Source organism: Lontra canadensis, unplaced genomic scaffold (assembly GCF_010015895.1).
Source record: "Lontra canadensis isolate GAN:19392208 unplaced genomic scaffold, GSC_riverotter_1.0 scaffold25, whole genome shotgun sequence".
Classification (NCBI taxonomy): Eukaryota; Metazoa; Chordata; class Mammalia; order Carnivora; family Mustelidae; genus Lontra; species Lontra canadensis.
Window position 1 is genome coordinate 12,711,007 of NW_022631019.1, and position 19,035 is coordinate 12,730,041.

Genomic DNA, 19,035 nt, shown 5'->3' on the forward strand with positions numbered 1-19,035 from the left:
GTCACCAGCTAAGAGCCAGGTCAGACAGGGGCCAGGCAGATGGGTTTGGGGCTCGGAGGAGCACTTTGGAGCTAACTGGGTCATCGACCAAGGACGGTCACTTCCCAGCTTCAGCCCCAAAGGCCCAAGCCTGCTGACCGCCTCCTGCACAGGCTTCTGGAATCCTCCATTCCTCCCTGTCTGAACCCCGGGCCTGCAAAGGAGGCATGCTCTTGACGGCAGCCTACTGTGCACTCAGCAACAGGCCCAGCACATTCCAAAACCCGGTCCAGACTCTAGTCTCCCCACTGCAGGCTGGCCCCATGCTGCCTCCATTTCAGTGGGCACTGGGCATGGCACAGAGAGGGTAGGGAACTTACCATACATCCCACAGCACTGAGTGGGCTGGGATCTGAGCTCAGGGATGCTGGAAAGAAGAGCCCCCAGTTTTCCCTCTATGTGAGGCTGCCAGGAAGGCAGAAGGACACAGCTCCTCTCTGAGTGGGGGACAATATGACAGCCGTATGGGCCTAGGCCAGAGACCAGCGCTCCTCTCAACAGGGACAGTGTGGAATAATTGGGCTGCCCTGTCAGCTCAGCCTTCTGGGAAGTCAGGAAGATCAGTGTCCCCCTTTTACAGAAGAGAAGACCGAGTCTGCTCGTGAAGGGAAGCTTAGAGTATGAACCCAAAAGTTCTCTGGTGTCTTCCTTTGTGGGGACGTGAGGCCCCGAGCCGGAGTAGAGACCCGGCCTCTGGAGGGCACTCTGGGTGTGAGACGGACAAGCTGTGTGACCTTTCCAATGGGGAAGGGAGGCTGGAAGGAGGAGGCAGCTTCGTCGAGCCTCGTACTGCTTTGTGCGGCTTGTCCCTGGGGCCACAGGGCTGGTGTCACCAGCCGTCCTGTGAGGGAAGGAGACCGTTTGCCCATTCATCCCTCACTTGTACGAGTCCTGCTCCAACCAGCATCTTGAGACCTGCTGAGTGCGTTCTCGCTTTGGGGGAATGACTGTCATGTGGGATGGGAAGGTATGCTAGAATAAAGGTGAATTTTGCAGCTACAAGGGCCAAGCCTGGCTCCAGGATATGAAATATATTAATTCATTTAACCCTCACCACTCTAGGAGACAGGTGCCCTGTCGTTCCCATTCTGATGGGAAACCCGGCCCAGAGATGTTAAGTAGCTTGCTCAAGGTTGCCCAGCAATCGAGTGGCAGAGCTTGCGTTCAAACCCAGGCTGCCTTGCTAAGGACCCCCCGCGTAGCTTCTCACAGAGGGGCCCACGGTGCCCCCTTGAGCCAAGTTGGAGAGACCCATCTGCTCCCTGGCACTGTGCAGGCAGGGGGGCTGCCCCCCGCCCCCCGGAGGCCATCACCTGCTCCTGTGTGGTGCTCCTGCAGTATCCCCCAGACCAGGAGGCTCTGTATTCGTCCCACGGTTGCCTCCCTCCACCTACTCCCGGCCCCTCTCGGCCCCAGCCTCCCGCCCCCCCCACCCCGGAGCTGGCCCACGGGGGCGTCATTAAGCCTTGACAAGTGTTAGGTCAGTGTGATGCTTTATCCCCTTCACCACCGGGAGCTGGATTTAGTGTCTCCGGCAGAAAAACTTCCCCTCCCTGGGACAGGCCCCTTAATTACAGGTGATATGTGGCCGTTGAAACTGCAGTGCCTCGGGCCCCGTGATTTAAGGAGCAGGCCGGAGTGTGAGGGTGCAGGTGTTAACAGAGCTGTATCCGAGCTGGGAGGGAGGGCAGGGCAACTGTGAGCCGGCCCCCGGAGCAGGGTCTGCTGCCTGCAGCCTCTCCTGGGGAGAGCGGAGGAATCCCACCGCCTCCTGTACAGAAGGAAAGAAACTGAGGCCAACTCCACGTGCCAGGTTGGTTTGGCCTGGGAGTCAGCCATCCTGTCTCATCTGCCAGCTGGCGGAGCATCCCTGGACTCAGTTTCCCTCTCTGGAGGAGGGTGGGTTTACCTCACTCAGTCCCTGGGAGCAATAATCTTAAAAACCAATAAACCTAGTAATCGCAATAATCTTCACGGCAGCAGCAAGCAGCACCGTGCCAGGCATTGTCCAAGGTTCCTTGTGAGCGCGCTCCTGTTTGATGTTCACGTGTGCTGCTGAGACAGTGGCTGTAGTTATTCCCATTTTACAGACGAGGAGCCCGAGGCTCAGAGAGAGAAACAACTTCCCTGCGATCCCGTGGCTAGTGAGTGGCACATGGAGATTTCCAGCCCCTGTCTCTGTATCCCGAGCCTGACCTCTAGGCTCTGGGGACAATGGAAGGATATGAGACCCAGTGTCTGCCCCACAGGAGTCCCTGAAGGATAAGGGAGCCAGAGAAGAGCACAGGTTTCCAGAATCCAGCAGGAGGAAAATAAGAGGTGGGGAGGACGAGAGTGCAAGCTGAGGGACGGGGGAGCTCCCAGGGGAGGGTCTCCTTCAGGAGGAGGCAATCAGGAAGGCTTCACGGAGGAGGAGGCGTACGGCTGGGCCCCGTAGGATGGGGGCAGACTCACAGGGGCATTTCAGGCAGAAGGAACCCTATAGGCAACAGTGGAGGAGCAGGAAAGTCTGGCAGAGTGGGAAGCACTCCTATGTGGCAGGACCCCAGGCATGGGTGAGGAGTCGGCGGTGACCCTGATAGTGATCACAGCAGCATTGGGGACAATGACATTTATTCAGAGCTTGCCAGGTGCCAGGCCAGGGTCTAAAACCTTACTTTCGAATCCTATCCCGGAGATATGACGATCCCTACACTACAGATGAGGAAACAGGTACAGCGGGACTCAGGGACTTGCCAAGGTCACCCAGCTAAGAGGTGGCAGAGCCAGGATATGGCAGCCTGGCTCCTGAGCCTGCGTCAAGCCAGTCCCGGCGGAAGCTGGAGGGGAGGTGCTCCTCTCTCGTGCCAGGCTGCCGCAGGTCCTGCCTGCCCTCTGTCTACCAGGTTTGGCCACAGGCAGAGAGGAAAGGTGAGGCCAGACCAGGCCCCTGAATCCAGGGACATGTGTCTAGGGATGTCATGGGAGCTGGACAGGCCTGGGATTTGGGAGGGGAATTTAGGGTAGAGAAGATATGCACCCAGCACGCTGGTTCCAGCCATACCCTCCCCACTGATTCCCCTGTGGCCCCCAGGCCCATCGGAAGGGAACCCCCAACTCGTGAGGATCCCCGTGAGGGAGGGGCTGGCCCTTCTCTGCTGAGCAGTCCCACTGCCTCACAGCTGGTCACCTTGACCCCTCCTGCTGTCGCTCCCCTCCAGACCTTCCCCCCTCAGAGCCTCGGATGTGAGCAGTGACGTGGTCCAGCCCTGTCACTGCATCACAGAGGAGAGCAACGCTTTGAGAGAAAGCCCAGAGCCGGTGAGATGGAGGGCCAGGCAGTGCAGGGTTGTGAACCTGGACTAGGGACTTAAGCCAGACACAGTTCAAGAACTAGCCTTGGTCCTTGCCGGCCGAAGAGCTGTGGATCATTGCCTTTGAACACCTCAGTTTCTGTCTCCGTATAATGGGGATAATAATCCCTACTTCCTGGGTTATGTGAGGCTCTAATGCAGAAAAGCATTTATCGTGGACCCTGCCCCAGAGTAGCCACCATGAGCATATATGATGGTCAAGGGCCCTCCCCACCCCTCACCCCACCCATTGTGTGTGCCTGGGGACTCAGTGGGCCCTCCCCTTCGGGTGCAGAAGGGGATGCTCACTGAGCAAATCTGCCTCCCCTCCAGTCACCCCTGCAGACATCCACTCAGAGCACTCTTGCTGGGAACTGCCCTGTGCTCCCCACGCTCAGGCCCCAACCAGCAGAACGAACTTGGGTCCCTAGTGCAAGGAGCTCCCAGGCCTGCGGCCAGAGTGAACCGTGTAGGCAGAGGCCAGATGCTGTTCCAGGCCAGGGATGGAAGTTGCTGTTCACAAACGGGACGGCCAGTGGGAAGATGGGCTCGCCCGCACGAGGCGTCCTGCTAGGCACTTCACAAACAGGAGCTCAGGCCATCCTCACAATGGCCCTGGGACTCATTGGTCCTGTGACTAGGTGCTAGCACCTATGACTAAGGACTGTTGTTTGCAATCCCCATTTTACAGAGGAAAGGACAGAGGCAGGGCAGAACCTGGGGAAGGACAAGGTTAGAGGGCTCAGAGATGGGGCCCCAGCAAGGCCAGTGGGAGAGGCCGCCTATGCCGGATCTCTGAGACCACCTCCCCCAGATCGAGCCCCTCCACCCCAGCCAAGGGTCCATCCTGTTGGCAATGAAGCTTGGCTCTGCCTCTGCCACAGTCTCATAGATGGGTGACAGAACAAATGCAGTTAAATGTTCATCCTAGGACCTGGGCGGTGGGGGCAGGAGTGGTTCTTGGAGAGTTATTTGAACTTCTTGGGTTTGAAAATTTTCATCGTACAATGTTGGGGAGAAAACATGCACAATCCCCATCCCACCAAATGCCCCTTCTCCACAGCTCCTCCCCTCCATTCCTGCCTTTTCTCCTCCCACCCCCCACCCCCGCCCCAGAATTTGCTTTATGAGAAGCAAGTGGCCAGAATGATTTCCCTACCCTCTGACTCAGGAAATCAATCCTGAGATGCTGAGAGAGTAGGGAGACTCGGCCGCAGGGGCCCCCCGGGAAATCTCCTGCTGGAAGAGAGGGCTCTGAGCTGGGGGTTGGCGGGGGTCAGGAGCTGGGGTTCTGTTGGGAGCTTGGCTGTGGGGGGGACACCTGCCATGTTCTTCAGTCCCCACAAGCGCCCTGCGTGGACCAATGACACCAACATCATCCTTGCTCTATGGATGAGACAGGAAACTAGCAGCTGCCTAAGGGTGACAGTGACTGTGGACAGGAGGGTGGTGACTTCAGGGCCAGCAGCCCAAGGTCAAGGATGAGCCCTGTTCCGAGCCCCAGAACACAAAGGCCCCTGTGTTTGGGGGGTTCAGTTCTGCTGGAAAGGACAGAGGTCTTGCTAGGGGGAAAGGGGAGGTCTCCAAGCTCCAGCTCAGCGCTCTCTGGTGGGCGTGGAGTGGGGGAGAAACAGAATGGGCTGAACTTGAACTTGAGCAGGAAGAACTTGAGCTGGGTGCCGCTACCCCTGGCCAGATCTTGAGTGTGCTCCCCTGCTTACTAGGGCCTCCCCAGGCTTCCGCAGGCGTCTTTCATAAAGCTACAAATATGGCACCTGGTGAAATCGCCCATGTGTGTAATATATACCTCTGGGATACATTGAAAACATCCTCCAAATAGCCAGCCTTGCTGCTATTTAAAACGGATTCATGTCACACCCCATAGATTTCATCTCCGCAGAAATGGCACCTATCATGGGCCTAAACACATTTGCTCTATTGCCACATAAACTACAACGGCGTGGAGGGGCTGAGCCTGCCTCCCACAGGGGCTGCGGAGAGGCGACCCAGCACTCTGCCTCCGGCCAGGAAACCCCAGGCACAGCGAGGAGAGCCCACAGGGGACTGACGGCCTAGAAGGCCAGTCAGAAAGCTGGAGCCACGGAGAAGCAGCCAATCAAGGCATGAGCCCAAAGTTGAAGTGCTTGGGGTGGGGCGGATTTGGGGATTTGAGGTCCTTTGACTCAGCGCAGAGAGCGGGAAATCTCCAGAGAGTTCTACCCTTGGCCTGTCTGCTGGGCCTGGAGCAGCCAGATTGAGCCTCACTAATTCCCCGGGGTCTTGCTCTCCCTGCCAGTAATAATCTCCAGCGTTCACTGAGCACCTACTGTGGACCAAGTCCTTGGTGCACAGACCACCACCACCGAGTTGGTTTTATTACCCCTAACTTCGGAGTGAACAGACTCACAAAAGTCAAAAAGAGCGGTTCTCACGTTGAGCTTGCATTAGAATCTCCCTGAAGGCTTCAGATGGCTGGACCCTCCCCCCGTCACCCCCACCCCGCCACCCCTGCCACCGCCCCCAGTTCTGATGCAGCAGGTCTAGAAGCGGGCTCGGGAATTTGCACAAGCTCCGGGGAAGGCCGATGCTGCTGGTCCACGCTGAGAGCCACCAGCGAAAAGGTATAGTCTATCATTTTGCACCAGAATACACATCCAGGTCCGACACTAAAACCTGTGGCCTGGCCCCCCACCCCCACCCCCTTTGAGTGTGCGAGTTTGCGTGCGTGCAAGCGCGCACACGCAGGATTTTATTTCTCTATCAGCGGTCACCGGTGTCGGATCCCGCTCTGCCCAGCCTCGCTGATTCTCTGCTTCACAAGCTGCACCCCCCTTCCGGCACGCCCCCCCCCCCCCCCCCCCCCCCCCCCCGAGCCGCCCGCCAGAGCCCCCCGGTGGGGTTGTTAATTTTATCTTCCACCGCTGCGAAAACACAACAGCTGGCAGGGGAGGGGCGAGGCAGGTGAACGGGGCGCTGCCAGCCAGCTCCCGCCCAGGGGAAGGCGGGTGGATGGATGATGCCTGCAGCCGCCGGAAGTTCCCCCGTGACCCTGTCCACTCAGAAGCCCCCCCACAGCCCCCCCACCCCCCGCTGCCCCAGCCAACTCCGGGCAGGGAGAATCCCAGGCAGTACCTGCCCACACGGGCAATGACCTAGACCCAGGCCCGTCACCACCACATCGGCCCACGGACTCCCACCCACTGTCAAGTTGGAGGGTGCGGTGGGTGGGCTCAGCAGCTGCCGCATAGCAGGGCCTTTGCAGCCCATATAAGCACAGACGCTGCGTTTATCTCTCTTGTCACTGATGGTGGCTCCATTTGGGGGCTTTTTGTCAGGTTTTTTTTCCCTTAGCTGCTGTTACTACTCAGTTCAATATTTAATTTTCCCATAAACCAAAGTGTTGTGCTTTTCCCCTCTCTTTTTCTTGCTGGAGTCCCCCTCCTGCGGGTGGAGTCTGCTTCCTCCTGGGGTTTCTGCTAGGAGGGAGGGTCTTGGGGGGGGGCCAGAGAGTTCAGCCCCTTCCAAATGGGGCAGGGATTGGAGGGCACCGTGCTTGGGTCCCATCCCCCACGCATTCACTCATTCACATGGAACATATTTACTGAGCAAATCCTTGTGTGTCCGGTGCTTGGGATGGACCATAGACAGGAGGCTCCCCTTCCCTCCTGGCGCTCACATTCTAGTGGGGGTGTCAGAGAAAAAGACCAGATGCAAACCAGTATATGAAATAATTGAACATTACGACAGGCTTTGTGAAGAAATAGCAAAGAGCTGTGACAGAGAATAGATGGGGGGCCCAGCTTAGATAGGAGGTGATACTTGAGCTGTTAGTTGATAGATAAGCAAGGCTCAACCATGCAAAAAGCTGAGCAGAAAGCAGCAACATATGCAAAGGCCCTGGGGTTTGAAGGAGCTTAGGATGTTCATGGACCAGATTCTCAGTGTGCTTGGAGCATGGTAACAGAGAAGGTGGCCTTGGTCAAGGCAAGGCAGGGTCCATAGTATTATAAGGTCTCATGGGATTCCTTTCCACAAACAGGCTGTGTGCTAACCCATGCTGAGACAAAAGAAGGAAAGAAGGAAACAGGAATTAAACTTGAACTCATGTGTGTCAGGCCTGCACTAGCTGAGGTTAGGTGGAAGAAAAACAAAGCTCCACACTTCAGGGAGCACAGTCTCGTGGAGAAACGGATGTGGACCAGGACAGAATGACAAGCACCAGTGTGAATGACAAAAGCTGAATGCTCTGGCCATCCAGAGGATAAGCCCTAACCCAGTCTTGCAAAGTCCTAGAAGACTGCCTGGAGGAGGCAACACCTGAGGACAGTCCTAAAGGAAGAGGCAGAGTTAATCCACAGAAGGACTGGTTTGTGCAGGGCACAGGGGAGGGGAGCAAGGTGCAGGAGGAACCTTGGGCAGCTCAGTGTGGCTGGAGCAGGGTAGCTTCCTAGAGGGCTGCCTGGAGGAGGTGCTCCTTTGAGCGGCAACTTATAGATGTGGTACAGAGGATGGAAAGAAACTGAAATGGGGGACCCCCTCCAAAAAAGGGAATAATTTAAAACAGGGAACGTAGAGGGACTCAGGCACAGACATATCTATGTTGTGGGTGGCTCTTTTTTTTTTTTTTTCTTTCAAGATATGGTATAATGACTGGTTGCTGATTGAAAGGAAGGCAGTCAATAGAGCAGGCATGCTGAGAGCAAAGAATGGATTTTTGCAAATAATATAATTTTGAACTTGTCTTTTTCCTCCCCCACCCCTCCCCAAATCTAATTGGTTACCACCCCATGATAAATGATAGAGCTGGAGTGTGTTCAGAACCGTCACACTGTGGGACCCAGGGAATAGGAGAGGTGATCCCCTCCTCTAGACACTGGCCCCTCCTGGAAGAGAAAGAAGCTCCCTCAGCCCAGGGAAGGGTGTAGGCAGTAGAAGGGTCATATACATAATCCTTTCCGTTTGTACAGAACATTGATGTCCTTATGGAAGGTTTATGTCCATTTTCTCTTTTGCTTCTCTCTAGCCTGGAAGTGGAAAAGTTAGCAGAGTATGTTTTATTGAACCCACTTGACAGGTAGGAAGACTGGCGCCTGGTGGGTCAGCAGACTTACCCATGATTCCATGGGCTGTTGGTCCAGAGCCTGCGCTGGACCCTTGGTGTGACTTTGTCTGAGCCGGTCCTCCGGCAGGGGCCGGGGAGGACCTCACGGGTGGGGAGAGAACTTCCCTCCAGTAGCTGCAGTTCGACAGGGGCCTGCTGCGGTTTGTGTGAGAACAGGTTCGTATTCCCAAATTCCAAAGGCCACAGGGTGATTTACAGAGCCAAGAACCATCATAATACCTTCAAAGTGAGTTACGATGACCGAAACAAAGTCCTGCTTTCAAGATAAAAGACAGGCAATATTTCAGAGTTAATTTCATAAAACCGATCACCCGACCATTACCTCGCTGTGTCGATGTGAACTGTCAAGAATAAAATAACCGCAGGCCCTCCCTCCGCCGGCGGCCCAAGGAATGGGGCAGCAGAGGGTGGCTGTGGCCGTGGCCATGGCTGCGGATGAGGCAGCCAGGAAGCTGCCTTACCTTTCCTGACGCTAGACAAAATCTGTCCAGGGAACTTCTCGCTGCAGTCCTCTGTGCTTAAGACCAAGTCAAACAAAACTGGGAAGTTGGCTGACTTGATGTGGGGTCCAGAGATTCAGGGGCGTCTTCTGGTGGTGGTCTCTGATCATGGACATGTAGAGCCGGGGGGCTTCTGCTGGTCCAGGGCTGGCCGTGTGTCTGGAAGTGGCTTGTCAGTTCTGAAGCTCTGCTCAAGGCTAGATTCTCAGCCCCATGCACCCACCCCCTCCTGATCCAATGATGCCTGCTCCGTGGCTCATCCCCTGAGGATGGTCCTTTCAGGGAAATATTGCTGGTGGGCACCCCCCTCCTCGCCACCCAGGAGAGCATTGCACCAGCGTCTGAAGAGACATTCCCAGGGTTCACAGCAATGGGGCACTCGTGGTGGGGGCACTGGACATATTGCAGAGGAGTGGGGGAGAGGGATACCCACAAGGCAGGGGTCTGTGTGGATTCTTTGCCATTCTATGCCCCATGGCTCACAGCCCAGTGGCCTGCTTTATCCTGCTGTTTCTGCAGCCCAGCTTGGACCTCAGGATTGTTCTCATCTAGGAGGTTGCATGGAATTTACGCCTGTGCCAGCAGCTGACCACCCTGGACTGGACCCTGTTCCCAGGGCCACACATCCATAACAGGCATGGGGAACAGAGCGGGGTGCTTGCTTTGACTTTGGTCAGAGAATGTAAGAAGGATGGGTATGGGGATGAGCATGGAGATGGGGTTGGGGAGACAGAGTGAGGACGGACATGAAGATGGGAAGGGGCGCACATGAGTATGGGAGTAGATGTGGCAATGGGGTGGAGGTGGAGAGGGGGGCGGGAAAGAGGAGGCAGCCAGAGGCAGGAGGGCTGGAGACAGGAAGGGGACGAGGAAGGAGGAGAGGATGATGTGATGTGTGGAAGGAAGCCTCCGTAAACAGCCAGGGGCTCCCAGGTGTAGACAGCTCCCTGGCTGCCTGCGCTCGGAGCCCTCCACCAGGAGACAGGAGGCGAGATGCAGAGTGACATTTTCCTGGGACACAGCGACTGAGGACTACGTTGGTGGGGCGAGTGTGGGAAGCCAGGGCTGTCCATGTGGTTATTAGCAGCTCTGCTGTGTCATTGTCCATACAACTGAGATCTGTTATTGTCTTATGAGCTTGATTAGCTGTACATTTTGCTAAGACCTGCTCAGAAAAATAACGAGGGACAGGAACACATCTCCCAATCAGGGTCTGTCTGTGTGGGCGGCCTGCGTGACGTGGGTGCAGATCTCCAGAACGGTGATGAGTGCGTGCGTGCGCGTGTGTGTGTGCGCACGTGCATGTTGGGGGACAGGGGGGTACCTATGCTCTGCAAAGAACCTTGGCCAGAATTCAGAAGACCCAAATGCCAGTCTAGGCTCTGCTACTGACTTACAGTGTGACTGTAGGCAAACCTCTCCCTCTCTCTGACCTCAGTCTACTGACCTGTAAAATGGAAGGTCTAGACCGGTGTGATCCAGTAGAAACATCATACAAGCCACATATGTAAGTTTTCTAATCACCACATGGAGAAAAGCATTTAAAGGTGAATTAAATTTAATAACATATTTATTAAGTCCAGTAGAGCCCAAACATAGTTTCAGCATATCAAATGTATATTGAAATTTATATTTCAATATAAAATATTAGTGATGCATTTAACATTCTTTTGACAATGGGCTTCCAAATTTAGTGCGTATTTCATGCTTACACAGAAGAACTCAAAAAACCCAAATTTCAAGGGCTCAACAGCCACATGGGGTGAGCTGACTACTATGTTGGAAGGTGTGCAGCTGGGGTATCTTCTGGTCTTCTCACTGAATTGTGAACACCCCAAAGGCAGAGACCTTTCATTCTCCAGGCCAGTAGCAAGGAGCCTCAGGAAAGCATGCTAGTAAATTACTCTGCTAATCAGCGCCCCTGACATGTATTGGTTGCCCTTTCAAAACACCTTCCATCCAATCATCACAGGTACCCCGTAATTCCATTTCACAGATAAGAACATTGAAGTTCAGAGAGGTTAAACCACTCGCCCGAGATCACACAGCATGTACGTGGTACAGCTGCCCCTTGAACTCTGGGTAGTCTGATTTACAGCCCATGCTTTTAACCCCTGCCCTGCGCCACCTCCCGGGTAACGGGATACAGATCATAATGAACTCCGCTACGCTGCACGGCCAGGCATCCTGGAAGCATCCTGCCGTCTCCTCCTCAAAGCAGTCCTATAAGGAAGGTTCTAAGGGTGTGGATGAAAGTGAGAAAGAATGAGTGACACTGAAGGTGGCCATGCCATTTCTGAGCCTGTAGGAGGCTTGCAGGGTACACTTAACACCTGCACAAACACCCAGAGGTTCATGCCACAGTTCTCACTGGCACGGTCCCTTTGTCATTAGAGTAGCTGATGTAAGTAAAGCCAACCACGGGAGAGCTCCCGAGGGATCTGCATCACAAAGCGTCTATGAAGGCTGAGCTGTGCCACTAAATGAGCGTTCCTGGTCACTCGGATGGGCATACTTAGGGCTAAAGGTAGATACAAACTCCTTTCTTCTTTCCAAAGACCGAGGTGGCACAACCTCATGTCAGAACTGGGGTGCTTGGGTTCAGATCCTGGCTCTGTGAACCCCTGGGCAATTTCCTTCACCTCTTAAGTTTGCCATCTATAAAATGGGAATAAATAAACCCGCATCTTAGGCTGATGGGGAGGGTGGAATGAATTCACCCACGCTAAGGGCTGAGAACAGCTCCCGGCTCATCGTGTTGGCCAGTCGTCGGTACTTGCTGTGGGGACCCAGGTGTTCTGCTGGAGTTTGAGAAGTGAGATCGCAGAATCTGGGACTTCTGGCTAATGGATGTGTTCCGGTGTGCGCTTCCCCTCTCCGAATTCCTACCCCATTTACCATCTGTTTCCTACAATCTTACACTTAATTACAATTCTGTATCTATTGTTCTCCCATTGTTTCCTGTTCGTTCATTCCGCTTCCCTTGCCAATAGAGCAGCACGTGCAGCTGCCTGAATGAATGAATGGCTCCTACCTGGCTTCATTTCCCTAGACCTTAAAATAGAGTTGCCGGGCGGCTGTCACCAGCCCCCTCCCCCAGCCCCAGCCTGTGGGCTTCTCGTCACTGTGTTTCATCGCTGCGCGCCCGCAGCAGCCACCTGGCACCATGCCCAGCACCGAGTAGGTATCCGGAAATATTTATCAAACTTAATTAAACTTAACTAGAGTGAAAACCCCCTGCAGGAAGGAAAGACCTATGGCAATTCCTTCTCTCTGCTTCCCCCCGCCGCTGCTCTTGACCCAAGGATGGATAAGCCAACGTGGATAGGCTTGCCCAACTGAAGTTCTCAGATTCTAGCTCCTACCCTGGCTGAACATAAGGGTCTGGGGAAACCATTGTGGGAATCCTGAGAAGAGCAGATCCCGACCCTGTGCTGAGCCCTTTACACATCTAGTAACTCACTCATCCTTCACGGACGTCTGCCCAGTCTGACTCCTGCTTTGCGAATTGGGGAACTGAGGCTTACCCAAGGACATGGAGGTGCGGTGACATCTGGGATTCAGACCCAGGAGCTCCTGATGGCTCCATCTGTGGAGCGCACAGTGCCCTGGAGCTCTGGCTTTGTCATACCAGCCAGTGGTGGCCGGCAGGCAGAGCAGAGCTGGTGGGGGACGGGACCAGCCAAAATAAGCCAACTTCCAAAAGGAAAGGAAAGCTGCTGGAGAGACCACCCTGTCTCTCCAAGTCATGTACTCTCTGCTGCCCTCAGCCTGCTCTAAATGGCCAGCCTGTCTAGCCTGAATCACCGTCTATGTTTTCAGTCTCCAAGATGCAATTCAGATCATGTCACTGCTCCTGCCTAAAACCCTTCCATGGCTCCCCACTGCTCTCAGGACAAATGAAAAAACTGATAACCAGTGGTGTGCTTGGAAACCCCCTTTCTGGGAGCTGGGGCAGGGGAAGGAAACACACAAAAAGCCTTATTTGCAGTGGCTGCCAATTTCCGTGGTGTAAAGACACCTGCTGTGGCCGATTTCAGGCTACCAGCAGTCCAACAACTGCTTGACAACAGTCCTGAAAATGGCACATTGAGGTCTCATGAGCTCGTAGGACCCAGCCCCAGCACAGCACCACAAGCACTAACCGACCATCAGAGGCGCTGTCTCCCACCCTGCACATCTCCCAGGCCCCCTGGACACCACATCCTCTGGTCCCCAGCTCCTTGCACGGCACCCCCAGCCGCTGCCCCGGGCTGCCTCCCACCACCCCCTGCCCTGGGCCGACATGCTGCAGACCTCTGCATGTGCAGTTCCCTCCACCTGCCACACTTGTCCTCCAGCTGCTCTTGCTTCCTCAGATCACAGCAGGATGTCACTCCCTCAGGCTCGGGCAGGAACCCCTCTGTACCTGTTCTACCTCCCGGTAGCTGATGCACGTTGCACATTTAACTGCATGGTCCACATTTAACCTTCGCGAGCAGGCTGTCCGCCTCAGGAGGCAGAGCCCTTGCCTGTGTGCCCAGCTGGGACATCGTTCCCACTAGAGTTGATGCCAATGGCACCGCTGGAGTCGAGCAACTTCCTCCCCTTCCTGCTCCCAGCCCCCACCCCAGGACCTGGCCTATTGTAGGTCGTCTGCGAACTCTTCCCAAATCTTCCATTAAACCTCTGTCTCGCTGTGCTTCCCTCTTGGGTAGCTCCCCCCACCTCCATCGAAGTGGTGGCCGCGGACATGCCAGCCCCCTTCAGCCGCTACCAAGCCCAGAACTTCACGCTGGTCTGCATCGTGTCTGGAGGGAAACCAGCGCCCACAGTGAGTACCAGTAGAGTGCCCAGTCCCTCCCCAGCCCCTGCTGGACCACCCTTCTCAGTGACTTGTCCAGCTGGCCATGTCACCACAGTGCCCACTTTGCAGAATAAAGGGAGAGGGTGTGGTCTCCATAAGTTAACTCTGCGCCATCTGCCCAGGTCTGAACCCGTCCACTCATCTGACCCCCTTGCCCCAGGTGTCCATGTGTCTGCCTTGCTCCCAAGATCCCGGCACAGACAGCCCCATTTTTTCTGGACCCTCAAGTTCCAGAACTACACATGCATCTTTAGAGGAGCTTGGCATCGAGCACACTCCTGCCCCAGTTACTGAGCAGGATGGAGACAAATGAGACCCAGAGAGGGGAAAGGACATGTCCCGAGTCACCCACAGTGCTCTTGACAGACATGGGACTCAAGTTCATGGCTTCCAGCTCCAAGTCCACTGTGGAGAAAGAGGGGCAGGAGGAAGGACAGAAGGAGGGAAGAAAGGACAGAAGGAAGACGAGAGAGAATCCCTGTTTGGTCCAACTCTGTATTAGACTCAACCTAACTGCTTCAAAATCTTTCAGCCCAGCTCACGAGTCATTGTCATGGCCACTTCGAGGGGTGAGGGGCACTAAGCTGGAGAACTGGGTTCTAGCCCCGGCCCTGCCACATGCACTGAATGACCTTGAGCAGAAACCTCTGCCCCTCAGGTTCTGCAAGGAGGTTTAGGAAGGGGATAACATTAAAATTTTCAGCTTTAAAAAATATTTATTTATTTATTTGAGAGAGAGGGTGTTGGTGAGCAGGGCAAAGGAATAAGGAGAGAGAGACTCCCAGCTGAGTGCAGAGCCCAACATGGGGCTTGATCTCAAGACCCTGAGCTCCTGAACTGAACTGGACTGAGCACCCCAGGAGCCACCAGATTTTGAGATTTTTAGAAGCAACAGGACCTATTTGTTCTCGATGAGATACAGGAAGCCTCATGTAGAAAACATTTAAAAGTGAAGGAAGGGCAAGTTGCCCTTATTGACCTCTGAAGCACCTGTGTGGAACCCTTAGGGTTCCCTGAACCCCATACTGGAACCCATGGGCTGCCTGATTTCAAGGCCTCCTCCAAGAGAATTGTATAACACTCTCGCCCCTGTGAGTTTCATACATCACTGGGATCAATGAGGGGCCGGTGCTGGAGTGGAGGATGGGTAGGGTTAGAGTTCAAGGTGGGGAGACAAGGCATTCCAGACCCCGATCTTTCTCACAGGTATAATGTAGTGGGGTGACCTGGGGGCCCAGGCTAACTTGACTCCAGGACCTGGGTGCAGATAGACCCAGCTTCTTAGGGCAGGGCAGGAAAGAGGTGGAGAGAGACCCAAGACAGGGAAAGAGGCAGGTGCACCTAGGCACAGGTAGAGCAGTAGGCAGGGATGAGGAGAAAAGCCTTTGTCTGCCACCTTGTAGTCCCAAGAAAACAGATTTTAAAAAGGCAATTTTAAACCCACTGATTGGTGAGAGCAGGATTTGGTCCCCAATTTCCCCCTTTGGAACCCAAAAGAGGTCTGGCCTCCCTATAATCAGACAAGCTGGTCTTTTTCTCCAAAGAACAACTTCTTTTCCAGAGGATACAAAGAAAGTTTCCTTACAGCCTCGGGGCTGCGGGAAGACTCCCCACCCCCAGCCCCTGCCTGCTCCTGCCATTTAAGATACGGCAATAAAATACTCAATTTCACATATCTATGTAGTTGAATACAGATATAGTTGTTAAAGACATCTTTCTCTCTCTACACACACACACATAGGATCCTTAATTCCCCACATTCCAGGCATCTCACATTTGCCTGGGATGTCAGAACCTAAAAGAATTCTTTGGTATAAATTACAAATCTGCTTTTGAAGCACTTTTCAAAAGAAAGAAAGAAAGAAAGAAAGAAAGAAAGAAAGAAAGAAAGAAAGAAAGAAAGATCCAAAGCAGGTTGTTATGTGCATATGGGCTTCTTTGTTGGAGCTATAAACTCTGAGAGGTTCTCCCTGTCCCACATTTCATCCCCCACCTCTCCCTCCTGCCTGGCCCACGACCCACTCCCTCTCCTCTCACCCACAGTCCCCCCACTTCTCCTTCTCTCCTCACCCCTAACCCCCCACTTCTTCTTCCTGCCTCTACCGCAGTCCCCCTCCCTTCTCCCTCCCCCCAACACCCCTCCTCCCTTTCTCAGCATCCTCCTCCCTCCCCTCACCTGCACCAGCATCCCCAGAAAGCTGCTTCCTGCTCTCCTCTCTCCCCGTCTCCCATCGATTTATTTATCTGATTTATTAAAGAAATACACCCAATCCCCACAGGCCTCTGGGCGCCTGTACCAAAATAAAAAGACAGCAAATTAAATTAAATGCCGCCTCTCTGAACTTGAATTCCCCATTAGCAGAGAAAGCCAGCAGACTCAGGCTTCAGACTCATCCCCACACCCCGCTCCCACCCACACACGCACCTGTTTCCTTCCTTCAGTCCAAACCTCCAAAAGGCGCCCACACTGAGATCCTTTCCTCTTCATTCTTAATCCGAAGGCTCCTTTACTCTCTGGTGACCGCCCACTTTCTCCCTCTTCCGCAGGCTGTCGCCAGGTGGGCAGGGGCGGGCTGCCTAGAGCCCAGGTGGCTGCTGCGGGCCCCTGTTTTGGGACACCATGTCACTTAAGCATCCAACAGCCCCGACCAAGGAGTCTGTGCTCTTATTCCCCTTTAAAAGCAAGGAAATTGGGGGCTCAGAGAGGCTCACCTGCTGGTAAAGGAGATGCCCTCAACCTCGGCCACCAGGGGCTGTGTGTCCCCGTGGACCTGAGCTGACTCTTGCTGGGGGTGCCAGAGGGAACTGGAGGAGGAGGCCTCGAAAGAACTGGCATTCTGTGGCTGGTTCCTCTGAGAAGCCACCGGGAGGTCGAGGTCATTCCCACCCAGTCTCTCCCACACCCTCCTTGCAATTTCAGGTTTATTTCAAACGCGATGGGGAACCCATCGAGGCTGTGCCCCTGTCCGAGCCGCCGGCTGCAAGCTCCGGCCCCCTCCAGGACAGCAGGCCCTTCCGCAGCCTCCTGCACCGCGACCTGGATGACACCAAGATGCAGAGGTCACTGTCCCTGCTGGACGCCGAGAACCGGGGTGGGCGTCCCTACACAGAGCGCCCCGCCCGCAGCCTGACCCCGGACCCCAGCATCCTCTTCCAGCCCACCACGGAGAACGTCCCAGAGACGGTGGTGAGCCGCGAGTTCCCGCGCTGGGTCCACAGCAACGAGCCCATCTACTTCCTGCGCCACAGCCACGCCCCCGGCAGTGACGGCACCGTGGAGGTGCGCGCCCTGCTCACTTGGGCGCTCAACCCGCAGATCGACAACGAGGCCCTCTTTAGCTGTGAGGTCAAGCACCCAGCGCTGTCGATGCCCATGCAGGCAGAGGTCACGCTGGGTAAGATGTGGTGGGTGCCGTGCTGCCGGCCCCCCTGCGGAGCTGGGTGGCGGGGAGCCTGGGCGCGGGGTCCTTGGCTGGCGGGATGTTGGGGGGAGGTGGAGCAAACAGGCGGCAGGCACAGAGATCAGAGCTGGGGTTCTGGAGATTTTTTATTTATTTATTTGAGAGATAGCATGAGTGAGAGAGATGGGGCGCGGGGCGGGGGGGGGGGGGACACAGACTCCCCGCTGAGCAGGGAGCCCCATGCGGGGATCGATCCCAGGATCCCGGGATCATGACCTGAGCTGAAGGCAGATGCTTAACTGACTGAGCCACCCAGATGCCTCCAGAATCTTCAGAAGTTCCTGGGCTGGATTGGGGAACATGGGGAGGGGTCCCAGGGAAATCGGGGAAATTTGCCGGAACGCAAGAGGTCGGGGGAATTTGGTCGGTCAGGATCAAGAATATGGAGAGTCAGAGAAGTTTGCTGAACCTGTGATTGCTCAAGGTAAGCAGACGAGGATTGGGAGGTGGACCTTGTGGCCCCAGAGTCTCGCTCGTAGCCTCTCACTGTGCCTCCTCACACACCCACTGTCGTGGGCCACAGTCCTGAGCCCTGTTCGCTTGTCATTCCATGGAGACTTCATGAGCAGCCCCTACAGACAGCCCTGGTGCTAGACGCTGGGACCTTGTCAGCCCGGAGCCCAACCCCACTGCTCTCTCTGGACCCTCTGTGCTTGCCACTGTTCTTTCTCACATTCGAACCTCCCTGCCCTCCAGACAGAACCTGCCCTGGGCAGGGAAGCACAGCAGCCGTAACTCTTTCTTGGGCAGCTTTTCCCAAAAAAGCCGACCCCAGGTCCTCTTGCCCAAGCATTGGCTTCCCGGGACAGTGCTTTGCCCCACCCCCACAGAGAGCGAGAAAACCCAGACGAGGACTCCAGAGCAGCCGAAGGGATGAGCTTGCAGTTCATATCTCCTACCTCCGTGATGGTGAGGAGGGGGTGCTGCTGCAGGCCTGCCCCACCCCCTTCCCACCTGCACTCACCTGCTCTGTCCTTGATCCCACACGGTTCTCTTGATGGGAGCCCCCCCCCATCATCAGAGCAAGGCCGAGGCCCACCGCCAGACAAGGGGCGTACACGGGCATGGCTGTGCCCCCCAGGGAAGTGGGGAGTGGGGGACACAGCAGGGCCACAAGGTACAGTGGATGAGTAGAAATCCCGGGATGGCTTCCCATCCACCCTTAGCTGCTGCCTGTTGGGGTGACCTCAGGCCTCATGTCCCTGAGCATCAGTTTTCTGACCTATTGAATGGAGCGAGTAATTGGGACCTCATATACGACAGGGGCCCGGGTCTATACAAGATGATTTCTGCACAAGGTCTCCTTGTGCCTGTGCAGTGAGCCTCTGGGACAGTGAGAGATGGCATCCTCATTCCCATGTCATAAGTGAGGGGAACGAGCCTTGGAGTACCTCCCCTTACGTCACCCAGCCAGGTCTGATCCCAGGCTCACCTTCACTGCTGCCCTCTACTGCCCAGCTGCTGGGCCTGTGGTGAGGACCCTCAGAGCCAGTAGGCATAACCTGTGCAGAAAGCTCTGAACCAGAGGGGTCCCGAGGGAGCAGAGAGACCCCTGCATTCTGACCTTGGCTGGAAGACAGTGGAAGGGGCAGGGAGACGACCTTGGGGCACAGAATCCAATCATATGATTGGGACTTTGAAGGTCAGGCCGGGAAAGATCAGACCATGCTTCTCCATGAGCCCTCCTGTTCCCTCTGCTGGAACGTCCTCCCCAGCTCAAATGCCACTCCCCACA

General features: G+C 55.3%; 1 protein-coding gene across 1 annotated transcript in view; it reads left to right on the forward strand.

Annotated features, from left to right (window-relative positions):
* IGSF21 (immunoglobin superfamily member 21) overlaps window positions 1-19,035 on the forward strand; it is a 234,606-nt gene that overhangs the window by 207,084 nt on the left and 8,487 nt on the right. The window contains exons 5-6 of the mRNA XM_032863575.1: window positions 13,691-13,806; window positions 16,760-17,234. Coding sequence (XP_032719466.1) covers window positions 13,691-13,806; window positions 16,760-17,234 — 591 coding nt within the window. The remainder of the gene's footprint in view (window positions 1-13,690; window positions 13,807-16,759; window positions 17,235-19,035) is intronic.